Raw genomic sequence first — 13,289 nt, 5'->3', positions numbered from 1 at the left:
TGCTGTGATCCTACAACCATCCTGTGAGGATGTTATGCTCAGTTTTCACGTTGGACATTTTATACATGCATCTAATTATTTGGTTAGAAGAAGGAAAATGAACTCCATTGCCAGCCTAGAATAAGTGCTCCTTTCCTCTCCACCCATCTGAAGTGTCATGTTGAATATGGTGCTGGCATGAGTAAAGGTACTGGGAGGGGGACGAAACTGTACACCTTACTGAATTAGGCAGGAGAGGAATTTAAAGACTGTATTTTCTTAAATGGAATTTTACACTTGATTTTAATAGTAGTGTATTCATATCAAATAAATTATCTATTTTTTAAGTTGTTTATTGTTAGGACAAAAGAAAAATATTACCTAGAAATGCAGACATGCAGACAAGAAAGATTAAATCCTTTTTGCAAGAGTTATTATCAGAGTATCTGAGTAAGACACAACAGAATTACATTTCAGAGGCATTTCCAGCTCTAATAGAATACGGGCAAATGAAGAGTGCACCTTTATACCTATCACATCAGTTTAACACTAGTGAATCTACTCTGACTGCTTGGTGGAAAGAAGGCATCTCTCCCTCTATGTGTCTTGTCAGTGGATTTTGCTTTGGGAAATGCTTTCTAATATCACTGACATGAAGATCAGCATCATTTACATTGTGTCATTTAAAGCTAGCATGATTTTAGGGTCAGAAGGGAGCAAGGGAGGGAGGGAGGGAGGCACAGCTGACATAAAAATGAAAACAGTGCTTGATTTCTGAGTTTCTGTGTAGCACTTAAAATAATTAAAATGTTTATTTGAAAGTCAAAGCAGCCCTGGTAATAAATAACTCCCCATTTCTCAATTGACTGTGTTGAATGCTCCTGGGCTGAGGTTTATCTGCTCCCTGTTGGGATTAATCCATAAATGCAGTCTCCACATGGAACTCATCAGGTCTTTGCTTCCCCTTCAGGGGTCTCCCAGGAATTGTAGCGTAGCCTGAATAAGATCAAAATTAGGATAATATATTTTCAGAGGAAAAAGGCTCAGGAGCTCTTAATTGGTATTCCAAGCCCACCGCCCAGTCTTGTCTCCAAAAATCAGATGATTATTATATTTGCTAAGTTTTGAAGCATGTGTTGACTGAGTTTTAGAAAGGCTTCAAAGCCTTGTATTCTTAAGATAGATTAAGTCCCATGTTTCATTCCATGTACAATAAGACTTAAAAAGTCCTTTCCTTAGACCAGTTCTCCAACTTCACAAGCATCCTCACACTGTTGTCCAGATCTCCTTAAAGGTGGTATGATTTTCTTTCTTTTTTTTTTTTGCTTTTCAGTTTATCCTCTATATTTTCTTCCCCCAGTTCAAACACACACCCTTGTTTCTTTGTCATTGGTTCTTGTCCCCTTTGGCATGTTTTGTTCCCCTCTTTTTTCCCCCACACAGCATATGCTTCCTTTTCCTATGGTCCTAACCCTCACCGCTTGGTTGCCTTATCATCACCATGCTTCCCAGCCTCCTGTTTTCCTTCACCATCCAACATCTTGTCCCCATCTCCCCACTCCCCCCACACTGTACTGCTGAGCCAGTTGGTAACTTCTTCCCTAGATGTTCCTACTGAAAAAATATAAAGCTGCAGCTCCTGGTGGTAGCTAAGAGATTCAGTCCTCCTGGCAGCAGTCCTCCAGTCCAACCCTTCGGACAGGCCTCTAGCTCCCATCTCTGTGCAGCACTGGGGAGCATAAGAGCTTCTTCTCTTATTTATGTCTAGCACCTACTTGTTAGAAGCAGGTGGGAACAGAAGGAACCAGCACCATTTGACCTGCAAGCCCTCCAGAATTCATGAGCAGTTTGGGAACCATAGTTGTTGCTACTCTATCCCTAGTGTCTCCCTAGTGTCCTATCTCTCAGGCTAATTCCCAGTGGCAGCTTCCTGTTTCAAGAAGGATCCCCGCAAAGACGTTCCCCCTCCACTGACCTCATTGAATATCTGCCCCGTGGAAAGGTGAGGCAGAGTGCTGTTTACAGCAGTGATACATGTCTGGTTGCCCCAAACTTCAAAAATGTAGTACCTTCCTTACTTGAACTGGAGATGCAGGCACACAGAAGTCAACAAAGGTACATGCAGAAGCATGAATTATTGCCTGTGTGAACAATCCTGCCTAATCATAAAGAACCTATATTGAGGGGTCAATTACCTTGCTTTTTACCTTGGGTGAAAAAAACAAAATCAACTTGGAATCATAGAAATACAGGCTGGAAGAAATTTAGGGCTAGAAAGGACTTCCCTGTTCAACCCCAGTCTGAGCCATTCCAGAAGGGCAGGTTAGCCAGCAAAACAAAAAAAAAGACTTCCAAAGACACAAATTCCAATTCTCTCTAGGTAGTCAGTCCCACTGCTTAACAACCCTCCTTAATCGTGGGCGATTATTGTACCAACTGCATGGTTGAGATAGACTAGACAAGCTTTTGAATTCAGAATATTTTTCTTCAGGTCAGTAACTCATTAGTTGTAGACGGTTCTTCTTAATTACCCAACCTAGATTTCACTTGTTGCAGTGGAAACCCACTACTTCTTGTCTGAGTGGACACAGAGAACAAACTGGCACTACCTTCTTTATAACCCTTTTGTACCTGAAGACAACAAATCTCCCCTCAATTCTCTTTCTGCCTAGAAGAAATAATCCCAGTTCTTTGCGCCTTTCCACATATGTCAGGGTTTTTCCCACTCTGGATTTTATCCAATTTGTCCACATCTTTCTTAAATTGTGGTGCCCAAAACTGGACATACTGGTGCTGAGTAAAATAGAAGAATTACTTCCCATAACTTGCATGCGACATTACTGTATTATATCCAAGTTGTAGCTGTGTATCTGATCATTCCTTCCTACGTATAGTACTGTGCAGTTGTCCTTACTGACTTTCATAGTATGCTTATTTCATACTTTTTTTTAGAATTTAGTAAGGTCATTATGAATCCTAACCTGTCCTCTAAAATAGGGGTGCACAGCCCCTGGCCAGTGGGTTAGATATGGCCATCAACATTGTGTTTTCTGGCCTGCAGGGCTCCCCATAGATCCTGGCACCCACAGAGCCAGGCAAGGGCAGTACAGGGCCTCCAGAGCCTGATCCCAGCCATGTGGAGATGGCACAGAACCCAGGAGCACAGTCCCAGCCAGGTAGGGGTGGCAAAGAGGCCCACACCACCCTCATCTGGCCCCCACACATAGGGTTCAGACCCCAGGGCCCTATGTTGCCCCTGCCTAGCTGGAATCAGGCTCCAGTGGGGTTGAGGCAGTGTGAGGCTCTGGGGTTTGATCCCAGCATGTGGGAGTGGCACAGGGTCTGATCTGGCCTGAGGACTGGCCTCACTCCATTCATCTGGTCCATGGGCCAAAAGTGTGAGCACTGCTGCTGTACTCTAAAGAGTCTGCCACTCTGCCCAACTTTGCGTGTGCACAAATTGAATAAATGTATACTTGGTTCCATCATCCAAGTTACTAATGGAGCTATTAAATAGTACTAGACTTAGGGCCCAGGACAGACCCCATGTGATATATCCACCTAGTTCGACATTCAGCATCAATGACTATTTGTTCTTCTTTCAGTATGTGGGATCTACCTTTATTCAGCAGGCCAACTTCCTGAAATACTACTTCTTGGTTAGAGAAGTCAGAGCCTTGAAGGCAACACCATCTGCACAGCTATGCATTGATCTCTAGGTTTCATGCGTCCCTGTCCCTTGACCACTGGAATAGACAGGAACACAACCTAAGTGCATGCTTTCTTCACTTTTGCATGGTGTAGTCACTTCTGATCTGCTCAGGGCCAAAGCCCTGGCTACCGTGGAATATCTGAAAAGCTAAATTTATACCTCAGCTTACCTTCCAACTTGTTTGAGAACCCATAACCTCAGAGAGACTGAGGTGCAGCCAAGGCACAGCTAGCCTTGTAAGCATGACAGGCTCACCAAAGCAACACTCTCTGGCATGCAGGGTTCTTTATTCCAGCCACCACTTTTGCCTCCCTTTTAATCTCTAGTTTCCTTCCTTTCCATTGTTGATAAAGAAAGTGCAGTTGCTTTAAGTCTGTAGGCTCCATGCTGTTCACCCCAGCAGTCTTTCACTATTAGTGGTGACCAAGGATCCTGGTTTTCTCTGTTAAAAAATCCAAAATTCTCAGATTAAAAAACCCCAAATGTTCAGTTTTCCACGATTAAAATAAAATGCCACTATATATATAGGTGTTAGTTGAATACAATGTTTTATGAATATATTTACAAGTTTAAAGCAGTTTGGAAACCTACCATTCCCTCAATCACTAGAATAAAATTAATTCTAAATAACTATAAATTTTGGTATTTGATTTTGGTTTTTTTATCATGGAAAATCAGAGCTCCCCCTGCCCTCTTCACTCACCAGGATACAAGTCCAGCTGCAGCTGTTCCCCACACTGCTTAGTGGTGCTGTGCAGCCCTGATATGCCATTGCCCCTCACGGCCAAGCCACAGTCCTGCCAGTGCCCCTCATTCCCAACCCACAGGCCCCTGTACCCCCCAGCCCCACAGGCCCTACTTACCGCAAAGGCTGCAGGCCCCCTCCCCTTACCCTCTCCCCCTCCGGGTAAGACTTAGGGTTTCACCAGTGGTGGATTTTCTGTTTTCCCTGGGCAAACAGAAAATTGCGCCCTCCCCCCACCCCCCAGGTGAGGCCAGGTTCCCTCTGCACCTGCCAGGTCGCTGCGGCTGGACCCACCCAGCCTCCTCGGCACATCTGGGGCAAGTTCATCATTACTGAGAGACTGCAGGACCTGAACCTGTTCAGCCTTCACAAGAGAAGGCTGAGGGGGGGCATGGTGACTGTCTATAAACTCACTAGGGGGGACCAGAAGGGTTTAGGGGAGACACTGTTTCCCCTAGCGCCCCCTGGCATGACAAGGAACAAGGGACACAAGTTATTAGAGAGTAGATTTAGATTAGACATCCGCAAGAACTACTTCACAGTCAGGGTGGCTAGGAGCTGGAACCAGCTTCCTAGGGAAGTGGTGCTGGCTCCTACCCTGGGGGTCTTTAAGAAGAGGCTTGATGACTACCTGGCTGGACTCATTTGAGTCCAGTCTTTTCTCCTGCCCAGGCGGGGGGTCGGACTTGAAGATCTACAAGGTCCCTTCCGACCCAACTTCTATGATTCTATGAAGTTGGGGACATGAGTGCTGCTAAGGTGAAGGTGGCCCCGGCCCCAGCCCGGCCTCACTCCACTGTCCAGCGGGTGTCATGCAGCCAGGGCTGTAGTCCCCAGTGCCATGGGATGAGCGGGGACTGGCTCTGCGCCACCCTTGGCTGCCTACCCACACTTCTGCTGGCCTCAGCAGGGTGGGGCTGTCCCAACCCCTCCTGTCCCAGCAGCACTGGTGCCAGTGGCCACCTGCAGCATGTGGGAAGCAGGAGCAGGACTGCCCGCCTGGGTGCCCGCAGCCAGGATGCCAGGGGAAATCCGCATTTTTCCGCAGGAAATGGAGAACTCAGATCCTTGGTGATGATGCAAGACACAAGACTATACTTGGCATCTGTTTAAAGGATGGTGCTTTCTTTTAAAGCTCTTTGGTATACATTACATTAATTTAATTATACAGGTCATTAATTTAATTATACAGTCTTCACCTATGCCACAGAAAGGACATTGTAATATTAGTTATTATGGTGTTGATGTAGTTATTATGTCTTGGTGATGTGCCTGGTTCTGTCATTTTGTTCTTACTGTTGTTGTAATTCTTCATTACTGTAAATTTACTCGCCAGCTATCTAGCCTTATGAAAAACATGCAATTGGCCAAATTTCTCATTTGCTGAATTGTGTACATAATCACAGTAAGCATTTGTAAAGTTTTAGCTTACTGTAGTCATTCCAGATCTGGAAAGGGAAAGTCTGCTTATTCAGATGCCAGTGTAAGACTCCCTGCTAAGGCCCATCAATTCTTTGTGATGCTCACACTCTGTGCAGATCACACAGCCACATGGCTACTCCTTACAGCTGACCACAAGTGCAATCTTACAGTCTGCAGCACTAAGGCCTGTCAATCCTCCTGATGTGTTCAGCAAAAAAAAAGAAAAAAACAAAACCAGTTATAGGAAGGTAAATGGTTATATTCCAGCTGTTTTCCTCAGCTGCTCTATAACTTGCACTGACATGCCCAGCTCAGAAGAAAGAACAGCTAGTGAAGAGAAACAAAGGATACAAACCAACAATTGTTGGTTGTAAGTGGTGAATACAATTTCAGCATTAGTATTAGTATTATGCCATAGGATTACAGCATGTATTGAGGTGTGTACAGAACACAATGAGCTCTGCTTGCTCAAAAAGAAAACTTTCTGGGTAATTCTCACTATCCATAAAAGCACAGGTTTTTTGAATGAGTGGGATGGCTCACTCCATTCCCATTGTTGTAAAGGGCTCCACAGTCAACTCCATTCACAGACAGCTATGTTGAAACCATACTCACCTTCATAAAGCGCCAGATAATCCTCCATTTCTGTGACCAAGTCATTAGTTTGTCTCCAGTGATGTGTACTGCACAATGTCATCTAAAGGGATGGCAGTACAGTGTCCTGGCCTCCTTATCCCCAACCTTGTCTGATTAGTTATCTGGTCCAGGGTCCAGTGTGTGACGGTATCCCAATTTGGTTTTTGTCTTCTTCCAGCATTGCAGTGGCAGCCTATCTTTGCACCAAGGGGTGATGGCAATCTGCTTTTTTATTTGGAATCTAAAATATCAACATCTCTTTTTGTTCCTGCAGGCCATCAGGAAGATAAACAATTTTTTGCTGGAAATGGTGCAGATTTATAGTTTGATATTTTGCCAAACAAAGAAAGAGTTTGATACTGTAGTTGACATTTATTCAGGGCTGAAACTGGAAGATATGAGAGGAAAAAAAAAAGTTTTCAGGATAGTCTTCTTGTTGCCTTCTCCCAACTGATCAAGTACTTTGACTAGGCAAAAGTACATCAGAATCTACACTGTGGTATGCAGTAACTACAAGATATATTTTCTTTCCTGATTACAACCTACAATTCCTATATATCCTTTAAGGAAAACTGTATCTAGAGTAGCTAAGTCAAAACCTTACATTTTTTACCTGTGCTTTCATAACAAATCATAAATGATCCCCCTCCGTGAATTTAGGGAAAAGATGTGTTTCTATATCTTTGGGTGGGTGGGTTACCTGACAACCATACCCACAAAATCACAGGTAAAACCTATAGAATCATTGGAAAATTCTTCATGAAGAATAATGAGATAGATTTTGGGGTCCAGTTTTAATATGCACAGCATATGTCAGATCATGTATGCAGTGCTCTCATTTGACTCCCCTGGCTCTTGGGCCAATGTATATATGGCCTGTCTCCCTTATTCTGCCATCTTGGCAAAGATCTCCTCTCACACACATCCACCCCTACCCCTGAATATTTATCAGTGAAGTTTAGGATCTGTTGTTCAGAACATCCTTTGTCCAACAACCTTCTACCATGTGCTATTTCTAGAGGTTATGGAAGTCTCTCCCTCTCTCTCTCTCTCTCATGTGAGTGCATTTGTGTATGTGGCCTATAATACATACATGTCTAGATAAGTATACAATAGGCAAGGATTTGGGGGGGTTGACATTTTTTATTGGGCAAACTGCATGGTTGAGATAAAGTTAGACAAACTTTTGAATAAAAGGTGTTCTTCCTTAGGTTTACATAACACTACATAAATATACACATACATGAATGTGTATCTTAATGCAGGGCACTCCAAGAAGTCTGGATTTTAAGTAATCATTTACATACTTGAATGACGCCAGAGCCAGATGGCAGGGATGCTTCATTTTGACCTGTGATCTACTCATGGGATTCACCCATACTCACCCATTCACCAACAGGATTGTTTAACCAGATAAATCAATTGATGGATGTCAATGGATCTAATAGAATGGGTAACGATAGCATCAGTGCTTTTTACAGTAGCTTGAATAAGGGGATCTTTTCTTTCTTTCTTTTGACTGAAGGGGAACCTTCAGCTGGTTCAACTACTGTAGTCCTGATGGGGAAAGGAAGAGAGAGTTTTGCTGTAATAAAAATACCTTTCCAGTAATATTGCAAGTCTTAACAATTTCTCCCTATTTATAGCTGTACAAAAGATACTTAGGAAATTAACTGATTAATTGCACGATTACCTGGAGACCAGCTCCACATGCAAAGTAGCTATCACACAATAAAAAAGCTCCAACCAGCTATAAATTAGAACTTGAAAAAGTGTACTGACTTTATAGCTGGTTGCTATAGAGCTTTAATTTGCAAGTGAGCAGGGTCTCCCCTGTGGCTGAGAGCCCCATTAGCTGACCAGGCTCCTAGCTGCAGGAGTGCACCATGCCCAGCGTGAAACCCCTGTGCCCTGAGGATTCTGACTGCACAAAGGAAAAAGAATATTATCAAGGTTGTGAAGTCAGGGATTCAATAAGGAAGACTGAAATTGCCTGATTGAAATTAATTCAGCCTCCCTCGTATGTACCCATGATGATACCCTCTTTAATCACAGGATCATTTTTTCCTTAAGCCCCCTGCCTCACTGCATGGGATAGATGGTGCTCACTTAATGAGCAGCCATTCATATACTGTTTTCTTCTTTTCATTCAATATATGGCCCTAGGCCCTATTTGGTACATGCTACTTAAATCCTGCTGCAAGACAAAATTATTTACCTCGGGGCTCCCCTACAGCACACCTCACTATAGCATCTCAATACTTCATAGATATGCATGAATTTATTTTCACAACACTCTGTTTGATGGGGGGGGTGCCATTATCCCCATTTTTACAGGCACAAAATTTACATACTTAGAAACTAAAATCAAAAGTATCCCCTGATTTGGGGTGTTTAGGAAAGACTTGAGTCCTAATTTCTTCAGACCATTACCATTATACATAGGTATATATGTTCAGATCTAGTTCCCATGAACTGCAGCTGTAGCTGGGAGTGTTCAGCACTTCTTCAAATCAGACCCCAGGGTCTCATATTGGGCATTTAGAAAATGAAAAACTCACAACCAATGTTCACGACTGAAAACTCAGTTTAAGCAACTTGACTAGAATCATATGGAAACTCAGTGGCACAGGCACAGATAAAATCCAGGTCTCCAGAATGGCATTTAGCTCTTAACTATGAGCTCCCTTCTCCCTCTTCCTGCAGGCCCGAGCTCTATTCACTGCACCCCTTGCAACTTCTACAGCCAATGGAGCAGACATCCTACGGACAACAGCCTCCTTACTTACACCCCCAGAGTAGGTTCATGAGTATGTGGGGCCAATTTAAGATTGCATTTGCAGCCCTGATTCTGGCATTTTTCACTTTAAGCACTCTTAATAATGCTTGTTCAATACACATTTCTGGATAATGTCATAGGTTTTTAGGAAAGGAACTGAAGAAAAAAGAAGAGAAATTCTTTTATGTAGCATCATGTTGAAATTCACATGGGCAGTCATTGCATTGGAAACCACCTCACAGACCTCTATCACTTGAGCTAAGGGAGCAATTAATAGCAGTAAAAGGTTTGCAGCCTTTCTTGGTACTTGCTCTATAGGGAGGTTGGACTCTCCACTAGAACGTTTCACAGCCATTTTCTGGCAACAGAGGAATGGAGAAACTCAGAAAAATTGGGTTCCTTTCCGGGGTCTATTGGAGAGCATTCCCTAGCAGATAGAGACTCAGCTACCATTTCCCCCTTAAGCTTGACGTCATCTACCCTATGCTTTCCAGTGTGGCCCAGTCTCAGTCTTCTCTTTATTGGCTTAGTGTCTCTTCCCAGATCCATTCTCCTTACCTAGCCATTGCTAATCTTTGCTTTCAGCCATTTCAGACCAGGATTTACCCAGGACTAGGATGAGACCCAGCCTTTCTCCCAGTTCCAGTTTCCTTGAACAACCAATCCCAGTTTCCCTTTCCCAGTTTCACCTGGTGTCTCTCCCCCATGCTAGCCTCCAGTTGTCCCACTTATGTTTCCCTTCCTCAGCGGCTCACAATCCCACTCTCATTTATCAATCCACTCTCAATATCTGTCCAGCCCTACCACTGGCTTCTTGTCCCTGTTTTCTTACAAACCCTTGTTCTTCATCAGGTCCACCTCCCTTTGCTCTTCACCATTTTTTCCTCTGCTCTGCTTCAGTCCCACCCTCTTTGCCCAGTCACTCTCAGTCCCTGCCCTTGGTTTTCAGTTCTAGTCTCCTCATCCAATCAGTCTCAACTCTCTCCAGCTCCCAGTCCCAATCTTTTTGCCTAGCTGGCCCTAATTTCAGCCCCAGTCTAATCTATGCACAGGTCTAGCTCTTGTCCTTTCAGTGTTTCAATCATGCAGTTTCTTCTACCCTGGCACCTGAAGCTAGCTGGGGAGTCAGTAAGAGCATCAAATCCCTACATTCAGGTCTGGGACTGGTAGCTGCAACTTTAGGGAAACTCCTGTTCAGTTGAGAGGGCTGAATCTTCAGGGAACTCAGCCACTGCCATTCTAAGTTGTTTCTACTGAGAAACATTTGGGCTGATTTTCAGGAAGATAGCAAAAAGCACAGCAGGCCACACTCAGCCACATTTTAAGCTCTTGCTTCTGAACATAGGAGCACCACAGCATTTCAAAAGGAAAGGCCACCAAGATTTTTTTACTGGGGCTAAAACAATTTTTTTCCCCATGCTTGAAAACAGCTGAATCATTTTGGCTGCAATATTATCCAAACATTGTGCCAGGAAATTGTGGCAAAGTTAGAAACGACTGAAACAAAATCTGAGAATGGGAAGCATTGAACATCCTTGCTCAGAGGGACGGGATTCCTTGTTCCACCCTTGCTGAATGTCACACGCTTGTTGTAGCTGAACTAATTTCACAGTTCTTTTTTGCAACTTCATGCTGGATCTTTGTTGTATAGACTGTACATATACACTGTTTGGACAGCTGTTGAAGCAGTCAGAAAGATCTTTAGTTTTAGTTTGAGTATCAGGATAAACTTCTTTCCAGACTTTACTTGTTATCACTTTCTTATACAAAGAGAAAATTCTATTGGGAAGATTAGCCACCAGTTATATTGCCTGGAGTAAGAAAGGGGAGAGCCCCATTCTACCGTGCCATGAAGGGAAAAAAATTATACAGCCTTACTGTTTCCTGCTGGGTCTAGTAGGCACATGCAGCGTCACCCAGCAGGCCCTCCAAAAAATGTGAAGCCTGCATTAAAAGGTCTGCAGTGCAGTTCAGACTAAAAGCACTTGACTGCATGAGTCTCCTATGTGCAAAGGGATTCAGTGCACCCTGGCTAGTCACTTCACTGCCTGTGATGTTATGGCTCCATTGAAAAGGGGGTCATTTCTCTCTGCTCTCTGGTACCCCGGAGATGTTTGCCTTGCACAGTTTGTCACAGAGACCCTGCAGTAATTTCACACACTCCTCTAATAAAGTCCTCAGAGGCTGTCATGTATTTTCATGTATTTCCCCTATTATCTCTCCCTGCTTGAGTCTCACAGATAATTGATGATGCTTTAGTTAATCATCTTCCCCCTCTTTTGTTCACCAGGTACCTCAGCCTTGAAGGGATCCTTTTCATTTAGAATTTGTGTCTTCTCCTAGGTAATTGATCACCACGCACCCGGGGACACCCAATTCACAGCAGAGTGGGAGCAGGCATCATGAATAATCAAAAAGTCGTGGCTGCGCTGCTGCAGGAGTGCAAGCAAGCCTTGGATGGGCTTTCGTCAGAGGTGTCTGACACAAGCAGGGAAGACGAGAGAGAGTACCAGCGGTGCGGAGGTGAGGTCCCAACCAGTAGGTTGCTCTGCGCTTCCACGCCACAGTGACAAGTCCCCATCCCTGCCCTATTTTTCTTCTCCTGGCAGATGAGTGTCAAGAGATGACTGGATTTCTAGGGCATGAATGGGATATGGGCTACTGGCAGGCAGGGAAAGAAGCCCACTTTGTTGCAGTGAATTGCTGTCAGTTCTAATTTTCAGCTTCAGTAAACATGAGGCTAGAAGGAACAGTTTAGTTTGGGAAGAACAATGCCCAAAAGTTTGCTGGTGCACATAAATTTCACTTATTAAAAAAAATGCAAGTCCTGAATGCTGGCACATGCTTACTTTCCCTCACTAGGAATTTGTGTCTGTTGCTGAAGTGTTTGGCAGTTCCTCCTCATGCAAGAGTTCACCACTTGAATCTCTTTCTTGTAAAACAAATGTCATCTCTACAAGTGGCGTCCTAAGAAATATACACATGGAAGAAATAAGCTCTGCCATTTAACACTCAAAATAAAGCCACGGAAAATGAGGACTATGATGGAAGAATTTTACTGTGGGGGAGCTAGCATTTTGTTTTCAGCATTGTTGCTGTAGTTGGAAATTGGAGGTGAATTTTAAAGTCACACTAGACATGAAAAGCTATTAAATGCTTCAGTTAGTTCTGTAAAAGTTTTCCAAGGGGTTACTAATATAGCTGTTACCTTTTAAGCTTGTATTACTGAATCTGTCTGAAGCATGTGTCTTTCCACCTAGGATTTTGCATATTCTATTTTGCTTCAGAGAAAAGTCAAATCACACTTGTAATGAACAAAAAGGAAAAGATGAGCAATTGAAGATTGAGTAATTGAGCAATTGAGATTGTTTTTCAAGTTTTTTTTTTTAATCAGAGCCAGTGCATGGCTCTCACTATCTAGTTCACTTGTCTGCTGTAGTTAGTGCTGTATAATTTCCCAGAGTCCTTACTTTACATGAGTCCATGCTAAACTTCTTTTTTTTCCGTATTTTATTCTGTTTGGGACACATGCAAATGCTGTGCTCTTACTAGGGGTCAGCTGGCTGGACAGCACCTATGTTTGTGTCTGACTATGGCTGCGGGTGATGCATAGGTTATAGATACGGGAAGATTTTCTTTTCTTTTCCTTCCCCTCCACCCCGCAACAAAGGGTACTTTGTTTTCTCATCACAAATTCCTTTAAGCTTTATTATCACTTGTCAGCATGGGCTCTTGAGCTCCTAATCAGGTAGTGCTTTATTTTTTCTCCTCCTCCTGCTCTTTTCTCCTATTAAGGGCCACAGAGCATGAGAAATGGTCAATTTAGTTCCAGATAAGGCAAATCAGTGCCCTTATAATCACTGAATTAGACATGGCCCTTCAGGTAAACTGCTTCAGGAAATGGGTGATCAGAGACCAAAGTGAGGCTCAAGCTTTTCTTGGGAAGCTGCCTGAAAGCAAAAAGGATCTTCTTGCAGTGGGTCAGTGACACTAATATTAATAAGTAATCGTAATTA

At 43.5% G+C, this 13,289-nt stretch overlaps 1 protein-coding gene across 1 annotated transcript in view; it reads left to right on the top strand.

The window, feature by feature from the left end:
- ALPK1 (alpha kinase 1) overlaps window positions 1-13,289 on the top strand; it is a 99,508-nt gene that overhangs the window by 30,331 nt on the left and 55,888 nt on the right. Inside the window, exon 2 of the mRNA XM_090036680.1 lies at window positions 11,617-11,796. Coding sequence (XP_089892806.1) covers window positions 11,676-11,796 — 121 coding nt within the window. The 5' untranslated portion in view covers window positions 11,617-11,675. The remainder of the gene's footprint in view (window positions 1-11,616; window positions 11,797-13,289) is intronic.

The sequence above is a fragment of the Crocodylus siamensis genome, chromosome 2, assembly GCF_052110815.1.
Source record: "Crocodylus siamensis isolate JL-2025a chromosome 2, ASM5211081v1, whole genome shotgun sequence".
Lineage (NCBI taxonomy): Eukaryota > Metazoa > Chordata > Crocodylia > Crocodylidae > Crocodylus > Crocodylus siamensis.
The sequence above is the reverse complement of the archived record's forward strand: the minus strand, read 5'-3'. Positions and strand labels throughout refer to the sequence as shown.